This window comes from Astyanax mexicanus, chromosome 22 (assembly GCF_023375975.1).
Source record: "Astyanax mexicanus isolate ESR-SI-001 chromosome 22, AstMex3_surface, whole genome shotgun sequence".
Lineage (NCBI taxonomy): Eukaryota > Metazoa > Chordata > Actinopteri > Characiformes > Acestrorhamphidae > Astyanax > Astyanax mexicanus.
This window is the reverse complement of record NC_064429.1, coordinates 4,645,428-4,671,695: the sequence shown is the minus strand read 5'-3', so window position 1 is coordinate 4,671,695 and position 26,268 is coordinate 4,645,428. Positions and strand designations below refer to the sequence as shown.

Sequence of the window (26,268 nt, the reverse complement as noted above, 5' to 3'; positions counted from 1 at the left end):
ACTATGGAGATGAAATTAATCTGTTCATTCATTTTATCCTGATCCTGGAAAGGCTTTCCACCGAATGAACCACCCGCTGATTTATCAACACGCCAACGTCAGACGCATGTCCTCCTAAAACCAATCAGCATCAAGTTAAGGAAAACGCATCGATACGTAAGTGATGATGAAAGGATGTAGGAGTATCACACAAAGGTCAAAAATAAGCGGATCAAATATATACAATGTAGCAACACATGAACCTTGTTTCAGACCACAGTCCGGACTTTCTGGTGTGAAAGCACTCTAAGTTTGCACTTATGGAAGGCTTCATATACTTAACGCTTTATTTACAGTGAGAAATGTCGGCTCTGTCAGACGCAGTCACGTGGAGCATCATGAGTCTGTCGCGTCGAGTCCGGGGGGATGCGATGCGATGAAAAGTTGAGCAGTGGTGAACTTTATGCAAATCCATGAAACACGATGTGTCTATCCAATCAGAGAGCAGGTGTTTGCTCGATACGTGTCCTCAGCGCAGTGTTTTACAACATTTTAGTTCCACTTTCAAGCATTCCAGAGAAGCATGGAAGAGAATTTCTGGCCTCTCTGTGCTTTATAATCAATCTCTGCTGATTTACAGAGACTCTGATCAGTGTAATACAGTGTAGAGAAAGGCTGCAGAGATCTTTGGGGTCTCTGATGGGTTTTGAAAATATTAATATTTAATTTAAATGTAAAAATGTGCTTTTGTTAGCCTATATGGTGCTCACTAAACAGTGATATGAAGCTCAATCGAACATTTATATTTAAAAATATACATTCATATTTATTAGTTTATAGAAATAAATCTTTTTTACCATGTAATAAAACGATTTAATTGGACGACGCAGGGAATGCCTTTGTAACGCCTACATGTGACCAGTTCAGGCCCGTAGCCAGCATTGTTATGGGGGGGGGGGATCTTTTTCTCCCAAAAGTGGACTTTTGGCTCTCTACTCCAATGCCCCTAAATACATGATTTGTTCGTCTGTTGCTCCCTACTGTTAACATAAATTTGGTATAAATGTAAGTTTTACTCAAACTTCCTACATCTGTGATGTGACTTCATTGTCGGTCTCTGTTGCTCACCTCAGTTGTCTGTTGCTTTGTACACAAACAGAGACAGAGGTAGAACTCCAAAACAGCATTTGCATGAATCTGGCACTAATATTTCAGAGGTGTTTCATAACATTGCAGGCTATGTGTGGAAAAGATACTGAACATTTTAAAATATATATTTTTTTATATTCAGATTTTAGTATTTTAATATCTCATAATTTATACTCGGCTAACTGTTGAGTTCTACTCTGTAGAGCAATTTACTCTTTAAATTGACATAATCAAGGTTGAATGTGTAGTGCCCTACCCTCTTACTTAAAACATTCTTAGTCCATTTCTCCCTTTATATTAGTGGCAGATTCATGCAAATGCAGTTCTGGGGTTTTATATATGGCCTTAGGAGCAACAGTCATGTTAAGAGTAAAATACACCCTAGCTTGATGAACCCTTCGATCCCCCCTGGCTACGGGCCTGCCAATTGGAGGGGGGCAGTTTGCTCATGTGCATTGACGCTAAGGAGCAGTGTAAATGCAGCGTAAAGCTTATGTGCTTATACTTACATTTTACTTAGATTTTTGAGGTACAGGCAAAGCATATAAGTACAGGTTGAATATTGTGTATCTTGATGTCTAATCTTACTTTCGATTTTGTCAGTATGCAAACTTGAGCTTAGATCTTTGTCTATTTAAACTAGTTAGGGAAATTCAGGTGGTCAGGAGACACACATTTCCTTACTATATCTGATAACTATTCAAATCCTTCTATTCAGAGCCTAATCAAAACACACATCACCACAAACCAGGATATTCTGTAAAGGTCACATCAACCTGATATCAGGATACATTTTACTATTGTTAATTAAACCGGCCTGAAAACACATTGTACTTGTTTAAATATTTGAGCACCAATCAAATGTATTTGGTAATGATTATAGCTGAATGAATATAGCTTTGTTTTTCCTGCATGTTTCCTCTTTTAACAAAAGCAGCTTATTCTGTGTGTACACATGACACTTAACCATTTGGTGCTGAAAACATTTATATGTGCACCTTAATAAAATATTTCAATAACAAACTTTTAGTCATGTCACACAAAAAACTTAATACCATGGAAATAATTTGATTGGTCAACGCAAAAATACTTTCTGTTTGAGATTGGCAGACAATGATACACAGCTCTGGAAAAAAATAAGAGGCCACTGTAATATAATCAAGAGGAAGATGGATGATCACAAGCCATCAAACTAAGCTGAACTGCTTGAATTTTTGCACCAGGAGTGTAAAGAGCATAAAGTTATCCAAAAGCAGCGTGTAAGACTGGTGGAGGAGAACATGATGCCAAGATGCATGAAAAGAAACTGTGATTAAAAACCAGGATTATTCCACCAAATATTGATTTCTGAACTCGTAAAACTGTATGAATATGATCTTGTTTTCTTTGCATTATTTGAGGTCTGAAAGCTCTGTGTCTTTTTTGTTTTTTTCAGCCATTTCTTATATTCTGCAAATAAATAAATGCTCTAAATGACAATATTATTTTTTGGAATTTGGGAGAAATGTTGTCTGTAGTTTATAGAATAAAACAACAATGTTCATTTTACCCAAACATAAACCTATAAAAAGCAAAATCAGAGAAACTGATTCAGAAACTGAAGTGGTCTCTTATTTTTTTCCCAGAGCTGTATAAATATTTTGAAAACTGAGTGACACTTTAATGTGATTCATACTGGCAGAACCAGTTATTCCCATGAAGGCCAACAAATAAAGAATAGTATTATTACCAGTATCAAACCAGAGGAGCAGAAGGGAACAAGTCTACAAGGTGAGCTGATTGTGGATCATTCAGTACTGACTGAAATGTCAACTGTATTTAAAATCCTATAAGCAGTGTTTATACTAGTTCATGATAGCTTTAATTACTCAAGAATAGATGCATCTTTCACATATACAGATTAGGTCCCAAGAGCTGAAGGTCTTTCAGGTTTCAATTGGAAATTAGCATGAAAACGCACAGACTTATCCCCTTAATTAATATTGGGTATAATGTGCAATTAACCAATCACTTGATTAAGTGAAACAGTGCAATCAAAACGCACATAGACCAGCAACTGGATATTTATGAAAGTCTATTTTGTGAATAACTCCTTTAATATTGAACACTGGCACTAGCTGTCACAACCACAGATAATGCTAAATTAATATAACTCTGCATGTGTAGAGTATATAACTCCACTAGCCTGAATTCAGGATACCTTTGGAGTCTCTAAAGAAAATAAGACTCTTCTGTGTGTACACATGAAACATTTAAATTTAGGGATGTGACGAGACACTAATACCACGAGACGAGACGAGACACAATATTGGGTTCACGATAACGAGACGAGACGAGATTTAAAAATTACATTTTGAAGAAAACAATGTTTTTTTGTTTTTTTTGACAAAATCATATACCGCAAACTTAACAGACTGGTTTCTCTCACACATTGATTCTATAAAGAATAGAAATAAGAATAAAAAAATAAAAATAAAACTTTTCTAGGTCTTATATAGTGCAAACAATAAGTGCAAACCACAACCAGTCATATTAAGACTAGGGTTTGTGTTTTCTCTCCTAAATCTCTTGTAATTTAACTATGCATAACCATAACCAGTCATATTAAGACTATGCTTGAAGTGCAAACAGAGACAGAACATGTTTTTAAATACAGTACAGAGCTAAGGGATTAGTACAGCTGCCTATGAAACAGTCACGTGTAGGATTTACTTACAGTATTTACATATGGTTAGTTTCTTGTTGGTCACTCTGTTACTGTTTATTGTTTTCACTGGAGCCAAAATGCAGCCAGACATACAACTTAAAAGTAGCAGAAGCATCTTCTATATCAGGGGTATTTAATTATATTAAATAATTAAGTGCTATATCCTGTAAGGTTGTTTGAGCTCAATGGTGTAAAAATATAGAAGAAGAAGAAGAAGAAGAAGAAGAAGAAGAAGAAGAAGAAGAAGAAGAAGAAGAAGAAGAAGAAGAAATGCGTCTCTGGACAGATTTTCCGCCCGTTCTCGTTTTTCCACCCGTTCTCGTTTTTCCACCCGTTCTCGGGCTCCCTATCTCCTTATAAAGGCGGTTTTTCAACACGGGTTCGATCCCGCATGAGCAGCGGTGTGTTTATTTATTTTTTTCCTTACCGCGTCTGCACAGATCTGATTGACTTAAGAGAGCGTTTTGTGATCTTACCCCGCACGTGATTGGTCTGTGAGTTTACTGCGCCGCAAAATTAAATCCTTCTCAGTAGTTTCGGTTTAGGTCCGCATTGGACAACGTTTGGGTCCGGACCGCGGTCCGCCCATTAGGGACCTCTGTTCTATCAAATGCCCGAATTTTCCTCTTCTGCTGAGAGCTGCTCTCACACTCGCAGCTACTGGGTTGCCAGATCCCTCTTAAAAAGTCCACATTAAACTGTTTTTTTTTTTCTCCCGCGAGACAGGTTTAAGCTTGACGAGAAATATCGTCACGTTTAATCTCGCAAGATATCGTGGCACGATATCTCGTCACACCCCTATTTAAATTTGTACCATAGTAAAATATTTCAATCAATCAATCAATGAACCTTTACTTTCACTCTGTAATACATTGAGGGTAACCCTCATTTTCAGTGCAGCCGAGCATTAACAAAATTAAAGTGAAAAAATAAGTTAAAATCATAAAAACAAGCAAACAATATAAGATTTAATAAAAAACATAATTCAGAATTAAAAGGATATGCAGACGGGCTAAAATATAAAGCAATACAATAAAGAGATAAATAATTAGAATAATAAAATATAAACACAATTAAAGAAATAGAGGACTAAAATAACATCAAAGTTATAAAAAAGGGTAAATGATGGAACTCAAAAAATTAAGTTAAAAAAAGTAACAAAAATAAAATAAAAGGACGAAATAAATGATATGAAAAAGGCAAAAGGCCAAAAGTAAAATGAGTAATAAAACAAATAAAAGGATAAAATGGATAAAATAAATGTAAAAGCTAAAAGGTAAAACATAACATCAGATACAAAGATAATAATAGTTGAATAACAAACTACTAGTCATGTGACACAAATACACTGAGACTGGCAGCTGATGGCACATTGTGACGCAATATCTTGATCCAGATTGGCTGAAGCCGGTTAATGTCATGCAGTCCTACAGCTGCAGAACCCTTTAAATAACCAGCAACACACCTCACTTTTCACCCTGCGAACACACCTGTATCCAAACAGAGGAGCTGAATACAACTATCAACCAGGTGAGACGATTTAAACCATGACATACTGACTAAAATATCATCAATTTTAAAGCCTGTCAGCATCACTTATACTGGCTTTAGCTAGCTTTAATTACAAATTAAATCAGAATAACGCTTTACACCTTTTTCAAATGTATTTACTGGGTCCAGAACTAAAATTTTAACAGCTAGAGGTGTCAGAAATATATAAATTGCTTGATTTAAAACTAGAATCACATTTGTTTTATTGCAGTAATTTGCCTTTTAGGTTTCTGCATTATGGCCAATAAGATCCTACTTTTACCAGTGCATTTACTGTGGGGTCTATGGTGCAGAAAATCCACAACACTAAAAGAAAAACAGAGCTTAAATAAATAATTCTTCTAGACTTGCGTTTAGTTGTTGTTTTTATGAAAATAAATAAGTTAATAGGTTTACGCACTTTTAAGGAACACTTTACAATCATATAATTGATGATTTTAAAGTATTATAATTTCCCTATACTTAAAATTAAAATAATTTAAAAATAATAAAATATGTTCAGAAAATCCTACTGAACAAACACACATTAAAGTCCTGCAGTTTCACTTTAAAATATTTGCATTTATAGTTCACAAAGTTCATGCTTCAGTGCACATTCAGTGACCTGTCAAACCACCACCCATCAACTACCAAACACAGCTAATACTGGAATATTACAATCTAGTCGCATTAGAGCTAACATAACAGCATTGTTATACTTTTATACAGGATTATATCCTTTATAACTTGTTGCCAGTAGAAACATAATCACCCATGCAGTAATTATACCTCTGGAATATAATCAAGAGGAAGATGGATGATCACAAACCATCAAACCACCAAACTGAACTGCTTGAATTTTTGCATCAGGAGTAAAGCAGCATAACGTTATCCAAAAGCAGTGTGTAAGACTGGTGGAGGAGAACATGCCAAGATTCATGAAAACTGTGGTATTCCACCAAATATTGATTTATGAACTCTTAAAACTTTATGAATATGAACTTGTTTTCATTTGCATTATTTAAGGTCTGAAAGCTCTGCATCTTTTTTGTAGTTTATAGAATAAAACAACAATGTTCATTTTACTCAAACATAAATCTATAAATAGCAAAACCAGGGAAACTAATTCAGAAAATTAAGTGGTCTCATTTTTTTTTCCAGAGCTTTATACTGTGAAGTATACATGATATGCGCGTTATGACCAATTAGTTATGATCGCTGTGGAATTGTTTATTAATTATATTAATTAATTAATTATAATGTTTATTGTTTATTTTTTTCAACAAAAATGTAATGTAAAGAGGTATCATTTTATAAATATACAATCATAAGACTATAAAGTCCAACTGTGCACTATAAAAATGAGTAAATAAAGATAATATAAAATATATATATAATGCGGTGTGACAGTTGTCTATGAATGGGTCATATAGAGCTGCTTTAAATCTGTAACACTAACTAAAATTAAAATACCTGGCCTAAAATAATAATATTACATGTTTTTTTTGTTTTTTTTTTGTGGGCAATTTATATTATAATTTAACTGTTTTTAGTGCAATATCATGACATTAAGGTCATACAATTTGTAAATACATTTGGGCACATCTAAAGCACATATTTAGTCATTGGAATAAAGTATAATATTATAATATAAACTGCCCACTCAAATAAGCTTAATCTTAAACTCTGTAATGTATTAAAACTGTTCTTTTAAAAGAAACAGTCAGTAACATTATAAATGTAATTTTGCAATGTACCATTAATTACAGCAGTGGTTCCCAACCTATGGGTCGCCAAAGATCCACATGGGTCGCGAAGCCCTCTTGATTTTAAGGGGTTTAATTTTAATACTATATATAGTCTAGGGTAAGCAAAATTCGCCGCACTGCGCTGCGCTGCGCTCTCTCTGTCTCTCTCTCTCTCTCTCTCTCTGGCGCGCGCGGGCGCTCTCTCCGGCAGCGCGGAGCTGAATTCAGCACGAGGCTGAATATAATAATATAATAATATAAGAATATAAAACTCAGTTTAGTTAAATAAATGAAAATGAGTGAGGGCCTGTAAAGTTAATCAATTATTGTCCAATATTTGGACAGGTTGAGGTTTTGGTGAGCTGTTTTACTGATTTGAAACTGAAACTGATATTATTCTTTTTTTTGTTTGTTTGTTTTTATTTTATATAAATTATTTTTTATTCATTTTAAATAGTTGTATTATTTTATTGATCTAATTATTTTTTTCTTCATAAGATAAAAAATCCTTATGTTTTATGTATCAATTTTTCCTTTTTTACGTGTTTATTTTATTCATCTATAGTAAATGTCAGTTTTTATTTGTCATTTCTAACCCAAGTGAACACAAGTGAATTAAATCAAATAAAAAAATCAGCAATGTCTGTATTTTTACTGTAGAAATTGCAGAAATTGCTGTATTTATTTTTTCATACATTGCCCACAGTATAATAAATCAACAAAAACTCAACAGAAAACACTTTCTATTTAAGATGGGAAGACAATGGTACATAATGACTATGATAATTGAGTGGCACATGATCTTGATTTAGAACCAGTTAATGCCATACAGTCATATAATTACCAGCATCGTACCAAACACTACTTCTTTATCTGGTGGACAGGACACTTGGTCAGAAGATAGAAGAGCACCAACCAACAATCGGAGGTGACCAATCGGACCAATCGGAACCAACAATCAAGGTGAGATGATTTTAAATATGATTTAATGTATCATGTATGACTTTCAATATTGAAATAATACAGTATTAATGTAGTAATGTAAAAATGTGTAAGTGTAGTAATAATGTGGATGTGCAGAGAGTATGAGTCATTTTCTATAGTTTCTTGGTACTGCATTACTGCATGTTATTTACAATCAATAATTAATACAATGGACTGGTCTGTAAATAAGCAGTTTACAGACAATTTTTAAACTTTATGTGGTACAATTTGCACCACAGAATTATTCTCTTTAAATGCACAGCCTACAATAAAAACACAAACAAAAACTCAACTTAACTCAACTCATCTCGGAAGGGTCTTTAAACATTTGTGCAACATTTGCATGACAAAATGGGTCACGTGACCTCAAAACACTGTTTGAGGTTGCATAGGCAAATGATGACACTGACTGCTGTGTAAAAACATTCTCTTGAATAAGACTACTGGCATTCAGGCCTGAAGCTGTGGAACATTAGATATAAGAAACATCAAACTTTTTCTTTTTCTTGTCAACAGAACATTTACAGCATTAAGACAATGGCAGTCCAACCTAATCAAGTGAACAAGGTGAGAGTACTGTGCACCACCACAGGTCGATGTGGAGTGAGTTACTTTCTATTATCAGCCAAATATAGTTCTGTAATAAAGTAATGTGCAGATATATTTTACCCTCAACTTCAGTGAAGCATTACTGCACTTCACAACATATTAAGTTGTGGTCTACATTAGGAGAATGAATCATGTTTAGGTATAAACTGTGACTGGATAAATAAGACTTTTTGCATATGACAATCAGAGTGGTCATGACTGGATTACACAATAATATTAAGATTACAAGATAATCGGTGAAGGAAACACCTCAGGATGCTAAAATGAACCACTGTGTACAGGACTGTGCCTTGTACAGTAGAAGGATGACAAGCTATGGCAAGCCAAACAGGAAATATATAATGAAATGAATATATATATATAAATGAACTGATATATATATATATATATATATATATATATATATATATATATATATATATATATATATATATATATATATATATATATTATATGTATATAATATATAAAGCTGATATATATATACATATATGTATATATATATATATATATATATATATATATATATACATATATGTATATATATGTATATATATATATTGAAAATGATAAATTTGTAATGAAAGCTGATATATATTTAATGAAAGCTAATGCGCTTTCATCCTTTTCTGACTGCGGTAAAGCCAGCCTCCACTTTCAAATGCTTGGTCAAACTAGCCACCGTGCTGTTTCCCAGATCCCGCATACACTAAAAATACAGAAATAGTGTGTGGAGGAACACATTTCAAAATAAAAGCTCCCCCTTCTGAATATCAAGTCAGTCTGCTGTGGTACAGGAATCCACCTGTTATCACAGTTCAATTTCATCTAGTCCTGATAGCAAACCTCTTGTAGACGTCACTCACTTAATAACATGACAGTATGATGTGTCATTTCAAAGTAAAGGCCCTTTACATTATAACAATTGTTATTTTTCTTTATGTTTAGACTTATGTTTAGTATAAAATAAATCTATATGTTATAACAGATCACTTGCACTTAGTTCTGTATATCTCTTAGTATAGTTCCACTCACTTAATATAAGGAAACTGATGTGTAAATTAAAAATGAATGCACTTTAAATTATAATTATAATATATATTTCAACTGTTATTAACTGTTATCACAGATAAGTTCTACTTAGTCCTGATAGTACAGCCCTTTTTGTGTCACACACTTAATAACAGGACAATATTATGTGTAAATTTAAAATAACGGCCATTTAAATTATAACAATTATTATATAACATAATGTCTTGATATTAGCAGGGTGGCACTGTAAGATGATGTTATTATGATGAATTTTTTTTTAAAAAGTTGAGAGATAAAATAATAAAAGTTGAACAATTTAAATGGTCTTTATTTTGAAAATAGACTTAATGATGACCTGTTGTTAAGTGAGTTACAAATACAAGTGTTCATGTATATATATATATATATATATATATATATATATATATATATATATATATATATATCAGCGTTCATTATAAATTTCCTGTTTGGCTTGCCATATATATGTATATAAATGTAGATCTATACAGCACTTGTAACCATATATCAGATTTTGGCCCCCAGAATGCTTTCTCATGTACCTTGTTTGGTCCAGACCTTCAGACTTCAGCAGGTGTGACAGGTGTCGCAAACCGTGGTCCAAAAATTTGGTCCAACAAAAGAGGTGGTTTCGGTCTGGTTCATTGGCTGTGTGAAAGCACTTTTCTAGTTGATTCAGACTTTTGGACCAATTATAGAAAGTTGAGGCAGGCTAACTTCACCCATTAAACAATAGAAAAAGAAAAAAGTGTAAGACATGAAAGGACAGATTATGCTGGTGATTCTGTATCTACTGTAACTGTAGATTAACCTTATTTATAAACAGAAATAAAAGGAATGCAAGGGGGAACCTGTTTCACTCATTCTGCTGTTGGAGTTGCATTGTGTCAGTGAGACAGGATTCAGCACGACACCTAGAAAGGCAACTCACTAAACTGACAGCATTCTACAAACCAATCAGTGTGAGTTATAGAGAGAAGCAGGCCATGTAGGTAATGGTCACTAACAGGGTGTAGTAAAGCTCTTTAGTGCACTCAGTCACTAAACTGCAGTGTGAAAACAAAACTAACTGGACTGAAAGGTACAGTATACAAGGTAACAAGTTAAAGTCCAAACTTTAAGACGTAAAAGCACCTTTAGATTCCATTGTTTTTATTTTTCGCATTTCAACACAACACTGAACTTGTTGTTTAGTCTTTGGCTGATATAGTATTTACCTCTTGATTGGTGTTATGTTATTCAACAAAACAGTTGTTTTAATGTTGTGGCTGATATTTAAATGTATAAAATATGTCTGCTTCTCATCATACACTACATATTTAATTGCAGGTGTTCTATGACCCCGTTCATGGCCACATTGCATTGGACCCTCTGCTGGTGTCAATAATTGACACTCCTCAGTTTCAGCGCTTGAGGAACATTAAACAGCTTGGTGGAGGCTATTTTGTCTTTCCGGGAGCTTCTCACAATCGCTTTGAGCACTCGATTGGGTAACTTTACAGAATCACTTACATTGAAAAGCAAAGTGTATTTTGATCACAGAAGCCTTTAACATCAGGAAATTGTAATGTATATTATATTTTATTTTATTAACAGTGTGGCTCATCTGGCAGGGAAGCTTGTCCAAAGTCTGAGAACTGATAATGAGTTGAATATAACTGATACAGATGAGCTTTGTGTGAAGATCGCAGGATTGTGTCATGACCTAGGTGAGGTGTTCTTGACTCTTAAAGATACTTGACTCAACTCAGATTCGCCTTTAAGGGTTTTTGACTAAGTGAAGTGAAGTTTCATATTTTGCCGGCTGCATGAATCACTAACCTGGCTGACTGTCAGCAACTAGTGGGAGGAGCCCCCCTTGAGGGGGATTCTGACAATAGTGTCGTTCACTTTCCTACATTGACCGTCACAAAATTTATGGCATTTTTTATTCCATATTTTTAAATTTAATTCTGTACCCTAATTTACACTGTTGTGTTTTTCTCAAATGAAGGTCATGGTCCGTTCTCTCATGTGTTTGAGGGATTTATGAAGGAAGAGAACCCAGGATCAAACTGGAAGGTACTTTATATTGCATGTTATAAATATTTATGATATGTGATAATTGACCTTTGATGAATTAATCTTTGTTTTCTAACAGCATGAAAAGATGTCAGTCAGGATGTTTGATTACCTGATTGAAGAAAATGGCATTAGTGAGATCATGAGAAATGAATACAACTTTACTGACCAAGACTTCCAGTTCATCAGGGAGCTTATCTACACACCCAAGCCACCCAACAACCCGAACCCTGAAAATCGCCAGGAAAGTCTAATGTTGTAATAATAACAATAATAATACATTATTATGTTTACAAATCCTCTACAGGACACAAACTTATTAGAGATGCACCAAACTAAAAACCTTTGGCCGAAGCCGAAATAGAACAAAAACATAAATTTGCCTTGAAAGAAAAAGTAATTACAGTTAAAAACCTTTATTGAACACTGAACATTTTAACATCACAGCAGACATACCAACAAAGCACACAAATTCATCTCAGCTGTGTTATTTTAATCAAGACTTTACTTTAGTAGTGATAAATGAACTTTCATGCATAAATGTATTTCAACAGTGCTATTCTAATAATAAATCAATTTTACTGAGCAGTACTAATCTAAAAATACATTTTACGTCAGCAGTGCTACTCAAGTCACATATGAGTGAAATTTACACAAAGAATTGGAAGCAGTCTTTTGGCATATAAACAAATGCTAATGCTAACTTAGTTCACTAAGCTAATCATCCTATCCATATGCTTTTATATCTTTTAGCTGGAAAATGAAAAAAGTTTTTAAAAGGTTTGTAAACTCATATTAAGTTTTAAAAGTGAGGCAGAACACATTATTTTGATTAACTTATGCGAGCAGAGTGTAATAATGTACTAAAACCTGCCGTTTGATACGCTGTAGTGCAATTTAGCCAAGCATTCTATGCATCCTTAAAAATTAGAATTTCTGTTAATTCACTGGATTAAATATATTACAGGAAAAAAACAAAAACAAGCTTTGTTTTTATTAAATAAATGTTAAATAATAAACAGTAATAGAATATGAAATCCTGCACAGTGTGAAAATAAAGCTCTGAAAATAAATCTAAACAAATCTATTGATTGCATCACACAGTGGTCATATACAGGAAGGCCACAGGAGAAGTCCTACCTGTATCAGATTGTGAACAATCAGACAACCGGCATTGATGTAGACAAAATGGACTATTTCAGTCGGTGAGTTTTATTCTTGTGTGTATTTACACGTGTGAAATGTAAAACAGCTTGAACTGTTGGTTTAATCTTTTGCCTTTTGTACAGGGATTGCCACCACCTGGGTATTAAATGGGTCATTATCATTATAAAGTGCCTTTGAGACATTGCAATTTCGATAAGAGAAAGGTAAGATTTCCCCTTTCACTTTATAATCATGTTATTAAGCTGCCCCTTGGGTGTTAAAAATACATATTGGTCAAGCTTAAACACTTTTTATGAATTAAATACAGAATGTCAAAATATGGGCATATTGCAAAATATGTCCACCCTGTCGGGGACAAATGTAAGCTTCAACTATATGTTATTTTTTACATAATTATAATTAAACATACCTTTTCAGAAAGGTCTTTTGTCCCTTTCTAGTTAACACATTTCAGATAATGGGAAAAGTCTTTGGGAAATACTAAAATTAGAATAAAATCACAGCTCATCTACAGCGATAGCCATAGGTCTTCTTTGTTTTTTAAAATAAAATGACAAAAACAAATGTAACTAGCAAAACTTTTTAATGGTTTTGTTTGGTCATCATTTGGACATCAGGAAATCACACACGGGGTTACTTTATATTCAATACATATTTAGTTTTTTTCATTAAACTTAAATTTGACAGGGTGGACATCGGCACGATAGGGTGGAAAATTACATGACAGGGTGGACAAATGCAATTCATTAAGTACAGAAAAACATTAGAAAGGATGAGTTAGGTACAAACTGTACTCAGTTAATTCATACACCAACATCAGAACACATATGCTTCTCAACAGAACATCAAAACAGAACATCAAAAAACATCTAGCGTAGGCCTACTCATCAGAACATTAGGACACGTATCTAGGTCTACTGTAATTGGTCCTCCATGTACTTCCAAATAGATGGCTCCACTGAGAAAGCACGCCTGTTAACTAGTTGCGGTTCCGGCATGAGGCACAGAATCTGCCAATCCCCATACCAGTTGATGTCATCACGAGGACTTGGCCAACAGAATTTGTTGATTCCTTTGTTGTGCATGCATTTAACTTTCACGCTGTGCTCCTCTACATCGAGAATGATACCAGGGTATCAGTGGCGGATGTTGGTCTTTCAAGGAGGGGAAGCTCAATTTCGGCCTACATCTTAACATATGTAGTTTCATTTATACGTAAATTCTACTCTCCCTGATATTTATTTTTTTTGTAAACAAAAGGCATTATTTTCAAGTTTTCACTACACAACAAAAAGGTACCCATTCTTTACTTTGAACAATTACATAAAAAAACGACGCTGACATGAATAAACATAAAATGATCAGTAAAAAAACATTACGCAAAATCTTTAAAGTTGGTAAAGGAAAAAAATGCAGGTAAATTTATTTCCTTTTTAATTTCCTTAAATAATCACTTTATTAATTTAAATTATTTAAATTATTTTTAATAATAACACAATACTTACTACTGGCCCCTGTTCATTTATGTCCTGAGATAGTTTCATCAAGAGGAATGGCCATCAGTACATTTTATTTCTTACAGCACTTCCAGTCAGCCAGCTCACTTTATCATCCCAGAACAGCTGAAAATACCTGTTACTTTTCCCCACCTTTTACACCAAATTAATCTGAGCAGTTGATCTGCCCTGCTGCTGTTTAACTCTTAAGTTTTTCTTCGTAAGGAAGACTATCAAATGGATTTTTACACTAAAAGATCGCTGATTCGCTCATTTCGCTGTCAATCAAAAAGGCACTCCGCGTCAGACAGATCATCCAATCATCATGCAGAAGCTGAGCGTCCGGGCCGGCCGAGGCCAGCCCACTGCCCCATAGACCCCAGAGACGCTTAGCGTCCGATGGGCGGGACAAAGCCCAGCGTTTATCCAATGACTCGTCTGGTTTGGCCGCTCGCTTTGCTCCGCTATTGAAGTCTGTGCGCTGTTTAAAGCAGCGCTGTGAAGCTGCGGGAATGAGTGAGAGGAAAGCCGCGGCGTTACCAGTGATAAGAAGCTGATTCTGAACTAAGTTCAGCGCGGTGTAGCTCATATTTAATCAGTGACATGTACACACAACAGTATATATTTAATCACTTATTTTTTTACATTTTAGGGAAAGCTGAGCTTCCCTTGCAGTCTTAGAGCAATCGCCACTGCAAGGTATCCATCATTGTCGTAGTTGACTACACACCATTCACCGATGTGTTTCTCTTCGATGACTTCTGGCCTCCAACTTTTATTTGGTTTTATTTTGGTTTTGACTGATCAGATGCCAGCAGGGACACTTTTTGAAGGTTGAAACATAAACAATATAGTATAATGTTATTTTATTACGTTATTATTGTCATTATTGTCAAAAAACTATCCACCTGTCCCCCCTGTCATGCATCATGTCTACCCTATCAGGAAAGTATTAATGACAGGGTGGACAACGATAGGGTGGACATTTTCAGCTAAAATTAGCAATTGATAAGCACATGGGGGCCCCTCAGCCAGCAGAGTTAGCATTAGCGAAGGTGACCTCAAAATAAATATGACAATATTTAAAAAAATTTTAAAATAACAATATTTTTTTATATTTCCCCATGATAGGGTGGACATGTTACGCTCGACACCATGCAACAAGAAAGACAATATGAAGAAAATTGTGAAATTAAGGTGTAAATACTTACTGATAAGGGGTCGTATGTGTCAACTATCATTTAAGATCGTCAAAATGGTGGTCGTGATGTCACCGATGACATCGGCTACTGCATTAAAGGGCCAGTTACAACATAATGACAGGGTGGACAATGATTTGAGGGACATGTATTAACTACTTAATATTTATATTAAATATCTGTTGATAACTACTAGAATTACCCATTTATGAAAGTTCTTGTCAATAATAATAAGACCACAAAAAATCATTTTAATTTTGTTTAATTTAATGACTTATTATACTCATAGTTGCTCCCACTATTGTGAGAGGGACATGGCAAAATCGCCTACACACACTTAAAGAAAATAGTACAAATTAATAAAAAATAACTCCAAGATGGCAAATATAGTATAGATATATGTGTTAATGATTATACATTTGTAATAAAAACTCAAAACATAATTATTTTACATTAAATTGAAAATAAATGTGTGATTCTGACTGGGACCTTGAAAGGCACTTTATAATGATAATGACTCAAATGTAACTTCTCTCATGAACGTTACCTGGTGTTCGCACGAGTTTGCATCGATGAGGAACTCGGAGCTCAGATCTGCATTAGAGACAAGGTGATCTTTAATACATAAAAAATGAAGAAAATGTGCTTTACAAGAAATGTTTCTCTTTTAAATTTTCTCTTTTTCCTCCTTTAGGAAGCGATGAACATGTACGAACTCTTTCACATTCGCAGCTACCTGCACCATAACATCTACCATCACCGGGTAACAAAGGCTGTGGAAAGCATGTGAGTTATCCATTAATCTAAATCATTCTACCAAACTAAATACATTTTACTTCATGTATTTATTTGAACATTTTACAATCAGTATTTTTATCAGCATATTTTTACTGTGTTTCTTTTTAGGATAGTGGACGCTCTCAGAGCAGCTAATGAAAGGCTTTCCATCTCTGCTGCAGTGAACGATCCCAGTGCTTACATGAAACTCACAGGTTCTCCATATTTCTTTTCACAATATTACCAACACCTCCTTGTTTCTACACTCATTATTAATTTTTTTCAGATTCACTGTTAATATAGTTGTATAATAATTACAGACTGTAGTTTTGTATCTGTTTCTCTGTAAACTTTATTCTCCTCCTTTTATCCTGTTCTTCAATACTCCTCCCCACAAGATAGAAAACCACCACAGATCAGCCCTATCGTACACCACGCGTTGCCATAGTACACCCCGTTAACATGCTATTTTTACGCCTTGCGCACACGTCCTTAAAATAGCAATGAACTTCTGGAATATATTAACACCGATGGGCGTGGTGGTCTGGAAATGATTTGTGTTCAGGTAAATGTCTGGCGTGTTTCTATCTTGGCGGCGGAAAAAAGCATTGTGCGACTGATACGGTGAAACGACATGTAAATTCAGCTGTCACTGGCGCACCCAGAGCTAAATCACGATAACAATGAGCACTGCGCTCCAAAAAACCCCATACCATCACTTCCTTACCACAGAACAATACACCTCACCCACAGCCTTCAGCAATCAACTATAAAAATAAAATATACTTTTAAATCTGCACAGTAACTATAATTTAATATAAGTTATATTTCTTTCTGACACTTATAAGAATTTATATTTATGTTCAGTATACAGACTTAATAACTGTAGCTTAGTATAGCAGATGTGTGCATTCTTCTGTTTAAGAATTTCAACAGATGCTTTTTCTCAATCAAATGCTGGAGTTTTTGAAATGAAAAATTAAAAGAAAAAAAACAAGCACTTTGACTGACCATAAATTTATTTTATTTCACTTCACTATTATTTAACTAAAAATTCACTTTATTATTTTTTTATATAAATGAAAAAAAAGCACGTTGTCACCCTGGCCTTTGGTGCTGTCCGTCAATTATATAAAACTTAAGACATTTGAAATACACAGAAATATAAAGCTATATGTTAGCATTCGTTTCTTATCACCAGGGCAAATTTATTAAAATATTAAATTTATTAATTTACTAATTAAAATCTCGTCCAGCGCAGGCACGCGAAGCGGATTAGATTCCCAAATTCAGGCTGGAGAATTAATGGCCATGTAGCTTGTTTTAACTGAGTAAACATGCAGACTACTGGCCGATAATACTCACGTCTGAACAAAGAAAGAGCTAGCGCTTAGCACAGTTAGTAGATAATGCTAATGCTGCTCCAGCAGAGCTAGCCTGGATTAGCAGCAGACTACAGGCCGATATTACTCACCTCTGAACGGCAAAAGAGCTACGGCTGTGATTTACGGCTAATGCTAATTCTGCTCCAGTCTCTGTGCTGGAGAACTAAACTGAAACTCCTGTATAACTCTGTACTTCAGTGGAGTGGCTTTACTGCTCATTAATACCTGACTGGTAGAAATCATACATAAGGAGTACCAGATTAAAAGGCACACTGACGATTCACTGAGGATTTTAAGTGTGCCTTAAATTGCAAAATATACAGTGTGTTTTTAGCATAAAGTTCTTTTGTTTTGTCTCAGAACAACAGTGTGAATTTTGATTTGTCTCTTCTACAGATTTCATTCTCCAACAAATTCTAGACTCGGCAGACCCAGGGCTCTCAACAGCAGGGGGAATCCTTGAGAGAATTTCTAAACGAAAAGTTTACAAGTTCATTGATGGCAAAGTTTTTAGGCCTAATGATGGGATGGACCGTGCTGAGAGATGGGAGGTAAATTGCTACATTTTAAAAATAGCCTTGTTACTCCCATATCATTTTAGCTTGTTTTCATTCATCCAGATCAATCTCTCCATCCAGATAGAGTGAATCTGATTGTGATTGGATGGCCTAGTGTATCCCAAATTTATCAACATTAACATTTTAATAGGCCTAAGCTTTTGTTCTTAGTGGATTTATTTTTTCTCCTTACATTACTTTTACTTTTATACTTTTATAAGTATTTTTGAAACCAGTACTTTTACATGTTTACTTAAAGAGTAAAATGCTTAAGTTGATTCTTCAACTTCTACAGAATTATCTTAAACCCTAGTATCTATACTTCTACCTAAAGAGTATGCATGGAGATCCTTTGGCACCTTTGGTGCTTCAAATAATCGTGTAGCCACAGCAGCAAAACATTGGCTCAATTGGTCTTTTTATGTATTCATGAAGAATAAATGGTGCCTTTACGATTATTTTCTAAATCAAACCCAGGTGGCAGAATTCATTCAGAACATTACCGAGCTGAATACCACTTTCCAAGCTGGAGTTGCATCAACCAGACTCCTGTATGAATCTAGGCCAGAGTAAAATATTGGAATTGGGCCTCAGTGCCCCAGTACCCCGATAGCCGAGTATAATATAATTCACGTGGACCAATGACCATATTATGAAAATCACATCTGGCCCAATTGTGCATGACCTATGACAAGTATCAGCCAATGCTGGCATACATCACCTGATTCTTCATGCTTCATGCAACACAGCTGCTAAAACCGTCGATAAGTTTTTTGTCAAATCAGAATAATTAAAAGTCTGGGAATGCTAATCTTGGCAGAACTATGAGAAACCTGCCCATAAATGCAACATTAAATAGAAGTTTTTTATTTTATTTAGCAAATTTATTTTTTAAAGAGTGTTAACATGTTTATGATGTTACATTTGAAGCACACTTAAAGAGACGGACCACAGTAGGAATCCAACTTTATGCTCTGCTTTGGCTTTTTATGTACATTTCATAAAGAAAGTGTTTTAGATTTGCTCCAACGTCCGCCTTGTCCCTATTATGCTGTATTGAAGATCCATTGATGATCTGATTATTGGGCTGTAGAATGTTTAACTGTGTAGCTGTGTTCTCTTGCACTTAAATAGAAACTGTTCTCATTTTACCTTCAGGAAAAGCTGCAGGCCTGGGTAGAACATGTCAGGAACAAGGCTGGTGGTCATCAGCTAGAGTTCAATGCACAGGATTTTAAAATCATGGTAAGTGTAGTAAAAATTACACAGAAGTAAGAGACCCTATTGTTGATGTCCCTTTTTCAGCCCGGGAGTTTAATGCCCAAATCCGGCCCACTTTTTCCATGGAGGAGGAATTTGAATAAATGAAACAGCAGCTAGATCTTACAATGCCTTTTTATTGCATATAAGTTCAAGTATATGTTGGCAAGTTAACAGAACACCCTTCACTTAAACATGTTTCATTCAAATTTAAATCAGATAAAGATTTAAAAGGTAAAAAATTTAATTTTATGAATAATAATATTACTTTACAAAGCCTTTACAAAATTAATTGAAAACACTTAAAATTATTTAATTAAACATGTAATGGTCAAAATATGGAAAAAAAAAACAAGATCAGATCCATAAAATTAAATATTTATATGGATCAAGTGTTTTTGAAGCTCTACATTTTGCTATAAAGTGTTTAGAATCACCATGTTAAAATTATAAACAGCTCCCTTTCACTGGTTAGATATTATAGAGATTTTAACTTGGAATGGTACTATCTTTCTCCAATGGACTGGAAACTTTATAAGAATAAAAACTACTTTTATAACTTATTTTGCAGTAAAGAAGGTGTTTTTGTATATTCTACTCCTAAAGAAGAGATATTGTGCACTGTTTATTTAAAAGGCCCCTCCTTCCCTCCAGCAGACAGCTCTCTTCTCTCTGAGTGTCGGGTAACATGCCCCCAACTCCCCTCTCCCCCTGCAAAACTCGCCACCTGATTGGCCGACAGAGTCGGCCGACACATATTTGATCAGAGGAGACGCCACTAATATAATTTAAATTTGACAATCTAATGCTATTTCTTAAAAAGAAGTGTTAAAAACTGAAATGCCTCCAGTAATATGCTTAGGAAAATTATTTGTAGTTTAAGCAGTTAAAGTAATTCTGTTGTTTTTGTTCTTAATAAAGCACCATAATTATGCTCATTGCTTTTTGTTTCAACAAGATCCAATAATTATTGTTTTTTCTATTTTTTGGTTGCACTTTAGAAAAAGGTATAAAAAAGTACTGCTTGGGTATCGGTACCAAATTAAAGGTACCGTACCAGTATCGGTATTGAAAATGTTAAAACGATACCCAGCCCTAGCAAGGTTTACACATCACATTTTAACCCCTACACAGCTCACTCAATACCGCCAATTTTGCTTTGATGAAAAGGCAAATAAACGAAGTTGAGCTGAGTAGTGTGGGAACAATGCAGAGGAAAATGCCCAAATGTTAGCCTCCAGAAAATATATGGCACAAAATTAACCATAATACTCACATTCAAAATGTTTGTCAATTAAAAATCTATTTTTCCCTTCCACATTGATAGTTCTGCCTTTGTTGCTGCCTACAAGTCTATGATTTATTAAAAATGCAATCAAAAAACATAGATATCCTCTAATGGTGGGTGTACAGTATTGTTCAAACCAAAAATGGCAATGTAATAATATTTAATAACACTTTTTTCCCTCATAATTACTGAAGGGACTTATACCAGTGTGTCTTCATCTTTACAGCCTATCAAGATAAATTGTGGCATGAACGAAGACGATCCAATTAGCTTTCTCCGATTCTACAGGAGAGATGAACCTAACATACCAATACAACTGTCCAGAGATGAGGTAAAAAATGTTTTTTTAAATATGAATTAATACATTTATTTAATATCTGACATAAATAATAAATAAATGAAACCTTTGACCAATAAGATTTTTTTTCTCAACAACTTAATGTTTTGCAGATCTCCTTCCTCCTGCCTGAGAGATTTGCTGAAATCAAAGTCATGGTTTTCTACAAAAGAGAGGACGAACATGTGGTGGATCTGATGAAGAGACACATTGAAGCACTGTGGGAGGAGCTGCAGAGAGCTCCTGAAAATCAGTCAGAGGTTCCTCTCTTAAACTGACTGTCACACTTTCATGTCTTGTGTGTTTCCTTTTCTGTTCCTTCTGCCCTGTCCTGCCTTTCAGCCTGTTTCCCCCCCCCCCCCCCACATTGGCCCTGTGTTTTTGCCTCAGCCCCGCCCTGTCATCTGTGTTCCCACCCGTCTTGTTAGTTACCCCGCCACCTCATTACCTGTCCCAGGTGTTCCTCACCCTCTTTGTGTATATAAGCCCCTTTGTTTCAGTGCTGCTTGTGGAGTCTTTTGTGTGTATACTATGCCATGTATGCGTGTTTTTGTTTTTGATCCCTGTGTGTAATTTTCAGCTATTCAGTTTCTCGTTTTCTTAGTTTTGGTTAGTCTTTGTTCTTGTCTTAAGTTAACCTAGCCTTGTTTATTTTTTTATGTTTTGCTTTTCTCATGTTTTTGCAACATTTATACACACATATCTATCTGTAACTCACATTAAATATGACAGCATTTATAAGAAAGCTGTTTTTTGGTAAAAAAAAAAAAAAAAGGTTTTATCCTTTATAACTTTACAAATAGAATTCACACATTTACTTATTATTTCTTGCATGTTTTCTTGCCGTTTTTAACTGTATTTGATATATATCAGAAATAAGAAAATTGTACTACTTTTTCAGCACAAAAAAATCTTATTCATTTATGGTAAATTTTTAATGGTGAATTTTGTTAAAATTCATATCTAAAGCTGTCAGAAAACAGAAAATTAATGTATTCCATTTATAACGTTGTTTTTTTTTTTAAATCATGGCAAAAAAAATGAATCTTGTCTTTTAAATATTTTGGGGCGTATTTGATTGCATTGTCTGGGCTGTCTTTTGTGAGGCTTAAGACATAGGAAAGTAGCTGTACAATAAATATTATGTAACCAACTGCGGTGGACATTCTCTAATAACTGGTATCTCCAATAAAATATTTTTTCTGCTTCAAATGCTTAGAGGCTTAAGATAAAGCTGTTTCTGTCCTTTATTTTTAAGTTAAGGTTCAAAACATGAGGCATATTCTAGAAAATGTCTGCTGGGCTCTTGAGACTCTCATGGGATAATTGCTGCTCATTTCTTTACATCATCTTAAGTGAACCAACTCTAAACTATCCCAGGCCTTGTTTTATTATATTTTAGTTAAATTACAGAAAAAGTCCAATATTTTTTTTTTTCGTTTAAAGAAATAATATGTAAGGTTTTTTTTGTACTAATTCATAAATGACAAGGATGTATGATCAGATATTAGGGATACATGCTTGACAGCAGAGCTTCAATTTCCACACCCCAGGTTGCCAGGTATAGAACACAACAGTAGGCAAACACTGCATACTGCAGCCTCGGCATCCTACTAAAAAGCTCCATGAGCCGAGAGAGAGTAAAACACCGGTACATATTGGCAACGAGTTTAGATAGAGATAGATGGAGATATATATGATACATATATGAGAGAAACCAAAAACTTGGCTTTATATTTAGCTTAAGGGGATAACATGTATTATATTTTCTGTACTAATTCATAAATGAGAAGGAAATATCATTAGATATTAAGGATACATGCTTGACAGCAGCAATTCTTTGAGTTGTTCGTTATGAGGTAAAAAATCTGTTTCTGTTTAAGTCTCTGATCGTACCCGTTCTGTAGTCCTATTTCCACACCCCAGGTTGCCAGGTATAGAACACAACAGCAGGCAAACACAGCATACTGCAGCCTCGGCATCCTACTAAAAAGCTCCATGAGCAGAGAGAGAGTAAAACACTGGTACATATTGGCAACGAGTTTAGATAGAGATAGATGGAGACAGCTTAGAACCCAGAAGGACTACAAGACAGAGCCAAGTTGGCTCATTTTAAAATAGCACAGTTGTTTTTATTTATTTAGTCATTCTAACAGGGTTATCAAGGCGGGGAGTATTTGAGTTAGATAAAGTGATCCAAAGTAGTGCTAGTTAGTGCTGTTAGGCTGCAAAATTCTAACGCAAATCTGTCCAGGGTCTACTTGTCCTGCACTCGTTTGGGTTGATTCAGTATCCTACGGGGCGAGAAAAGGGGGTAGTAAATGGTCTCCAGGGTCCTGAAATTGGATCACAGTAATCATTGAGCACACTTGCTGCCATTTAGTGCATGATTTACCTTTTTAAATATGACCTCATCTAATGTTATCTCCTTAGTGCCTTGTATCACTAGGCACCAGTGTCTCTACCTGCAAGCATGAACAGCCCTGGGAGCTCATTATCTGGCCCAGAGCTCAGGGGTAAACCAGGGGTCATACCGCAGAGAACAGAGACTGTAATTCTGAGCTTGTGTCATAGCAGTATTTACATGAGTAAAGATTCCTAATTAAGGTTGTTAAGCCTGGGTACAGATGTCATAATAGGATATACTGAAAAACAAATGTCACAGTGTCATCAAAAAAGAGTTTCCTGTTTGTATTGTGTCTGTATATAAAAACAAAGGTCTGAAAAGTATCTCCATTCATTACTCTGTAGGTAGCAGTATAGATACTAAGGTTTAAAATACTTCGGTAGACGTTGACGTATCAACTCTAGCTTTTTACTCTTTAAGTAAAAGTGTAAAAGTACTGGTTTCAAAACTACTTAAAGTATAAAAGTAAAAGTAATGTAATGAGATAAAAAATAAAGCCATTAAGACTAAAAACAAAAGCTTAGGCCGAGTCCTATCCCCCCCCCCCCCCCAAACACATTTTTCTAAAAGTCACTAGGCTGTTCCCTGTTTCAGCTGCATATATGCTGATTGTAAATGAATATATTTTAGTAGAATGTAAATATATTAAAGTTAAAGCTTTATTTGGACTGGAGTTTGTCTGGAGTTCTCTTGAGTCTCTGCACGGATCATCTTCATACTAGACTACATACAGTATTGTGCAAAAGTTTTAGGCACCTGTGGGAATTTCACTAAAGAAAAAGCTTCTTATATGTGAAGTAAGTGTTTATTAGCTCAGTAAAACACCAAAACATTACAATAACTACAAACAGCAATTTTACAAAAAGTAGAGCTTTTACAGCACCGTTTTTTTCTTAAAACATCTCCTAATCTCTCCTCATCTGACTTTAATAGAGTTATTTCTAGTTCTCATCATGTCAACACGTGGTTTGGTAAATTAATAGTAAATATGGTAAATCAGGTGAGCTGCTGATGGAACTGAACATAATATACACATGTGTGCAGGTGTGATGGATCACAGTATAAACCAATAGGGATTAGGAATGGTATATGTTTAAACCTCTCTACATCCAATCACAGTCAAATTCACTCTCACATCTGGATAAAGGAGAGATTTATCTGGTTAGGGGTTTTATTGAACGATGGGAAGCCGGAATGGAAACAAGCTAAAAGTAAATAGGAGTGGAAAACCTGCATTGAAAATCACTGGTACTGAAAATAACAACAAGGAAGATGATATGAAGTGCCCTGGGTGAGAAACAGATGGACTAAACGTAACAAAAAAATTTGTTACAAAAATTATATTCAGGGCTTGTTAAAAATATTTTTGGGACTCTGGAAAACTACACTGTAAACCCACTATTTGTCTGAACTGAAATAAATTAAACTTGTTTTTTGTAAAAAATTGATATTTCCAAACATTACTCATCTATATTAAGTTAGGTGAGGTGAACATTTGTGGGCACATATATAGATTCAACTGGAGATCTCTGGGTTGAACCGACTTATCAAAACTTTAGAGTTTGTTTTGCCATTGGTAGCTTATTTGTTTCCATTGGCTTCTGGCACAATCTATTTGCATACTGGGTGTGTCCCCATTTCTGATACTCCTCTGACCTTAGGTAAAGGTGTAGATCATATATTATGATTAACTGTTTGGCCTTAACTTTGTAATTCTCACTAAAACCAATGTAGTATACAGTAATTAATAATTGTGTAAACCTAAGTTCAGGGAAATCCTTATTTAAAATATATGTTAATATATTTGTTAAATTCATTGTACTTAAAAATGATATTACATGAACTTAAAATTTCTTAGGGAATCGGTTACAACAAAAGCTTTAAATTTTTAGTGAACTTATTGGGTTTTACAGTGTAGGCGAGGCGACGCCCCTGATTATTATTATTACTATTATTATTGGGGAGTGCCCATTTGTACCCAGTATAAGTAGTATAAGTTATCACACAGGGAGGCTTTTTTAAAAAATGAACCAATGGGGATAATATGAACGAGGGATAATATAGCTATAAGTTTGCCATTAGTTGTAAGAAAGCTATTGTTTTTGAGTTAGTTTTATCCATCTATACTGACCAAAAAAAAATGTTCACACTCTAATATTAAGTTCGACCACCTTTATCTTTGATTGCAGCACACATTCACTGTGGCCTTGTTTTAATAAGCTTCTGCAACGTCACAAGATTTATTTCAATCCAGTTTTGCATTAATGTTTCACCAAGATCTTGCAGCAGCATTGATGATGGTAGAGTCTGACCACTGCACAAAGCAGCTCTTCTCCATCCAGCACATCCCAAAGATTCTCAATGAGGTTAAGGTCTGGACTCTGTGGTGAACTCTCTCTCAATCCATGTGTGAAAATGATAAATGATGATCTCATGCTCCCTGAACCCTTTCACAATTCCAACCCCGTGAATGCTGACATTGTCATCTTGGAATATGGCCGTGATCATCAGGGAAGAATAAATCTGTTGATGGAATAACTTGGTCTATATTCAGTATATTCAGGTAGTCAGCTGA

At 34.7% G+C, this 26,268-nt stretch overlaps 2 protein-coding genes and 1 long non-coding RNA gene across 3 annotated transcripts in view; all 3 read left to right on the top strand.

Moving 5' to 3' along the window:
- LOC111191572 (deoxynucleoside triphosphate triphosphohydrolase SAMHD1-like) overlaps positions 1–13,164 on the top strand; it is a 56,039-nt gene extending 42,875 nt beyond the window's left edge. The window contains exons 2-8 of the mRNA XM_049470840.1: positions 7,998–8,076; positions 8,614–8,664; positions 11,089–11,249; positions 11,356–11,468; positions 11,753–11,820; positions 12,868–13,025; positions 13,110–13,164. Of these exons, the coding sequence (XP_049326797.1) occupies positions 7,998–8,076; positions 8,614–8,664; positions 11,089–11,249; positions 11,356–11,468; positions 11,753–11,820; positions 12,868–13,025; positions 13,110–13,164 (685 nt within the window). The remainder of the gene's footprint in view (positions 1–7,997; positions 8,077–8,613; positions 8,665–11,088; positions 11,250–11,355; positions 11,469–11,752; positions 11,821–12,867; positions 13,026–13,109) is intronic.
- A 2,224-nt stretch (positions 13,165–15,388) lies between these two features.
- LOC125786846 (uncharacterized) lies at positions 15,389–16,677 on the top strand. The gene is made up of 3 exons (XR_007428847.1): positions 15,389–16,292; positions 16,377–16,468; positions 16,589–16,677. It is a non-coding gene; the product is annotated as an uncharacterized LOC125786846 (long non-coding RNA).
- A 1,694-nt stretch (positions 16,678–18,371) lies between these two features.
- LOC125787059 (deoxynucleoside triphosphate triphosphohydrolase SAMHD1-like) lies at positions 18,372–22,041 on the top strand. Its single transcript, XM_049470839.1, has 4 exons — positions 18,372–18,395; positions 19,560–19,646; positions 21,176–21,280; positions 21,400–22,041. Exons 1-4 carry the CDS (start codon positions 18,372–18,374, stop codon positions 21,562–21,564), a joined length of 381 nt encoding a protein of 126 aa, XP_049326796.1. The 3' UTR covers positions 21,565–22,041.
- Positions 22,042–26,268: the final 4,227 nt, after the last annotated feature.

Bases quoted from the DNA above. Each gene is read 5' to 3' on its own strand.
- LOC125787059 (XM_049470839.1), top strand. From the start codon at position 18,372: ATGGACCGTGCTGAGAGATGGGAG. The intron at 18,396-19,559 runs GTAAATTGCTAC...TTTTACCTTCAG, and splicing joins ACCGTGCTGAGAGATGGGAG to GAAAAGCTGCAGGCCTGGGT. The intron at 21,281-21,399 runs GTAAAAAATGTT...AATGTTTTGCAG, and splicing joins TACAACTGTCCAGAGATGAG to ATCTCCTTCCTCCTGCCTGA.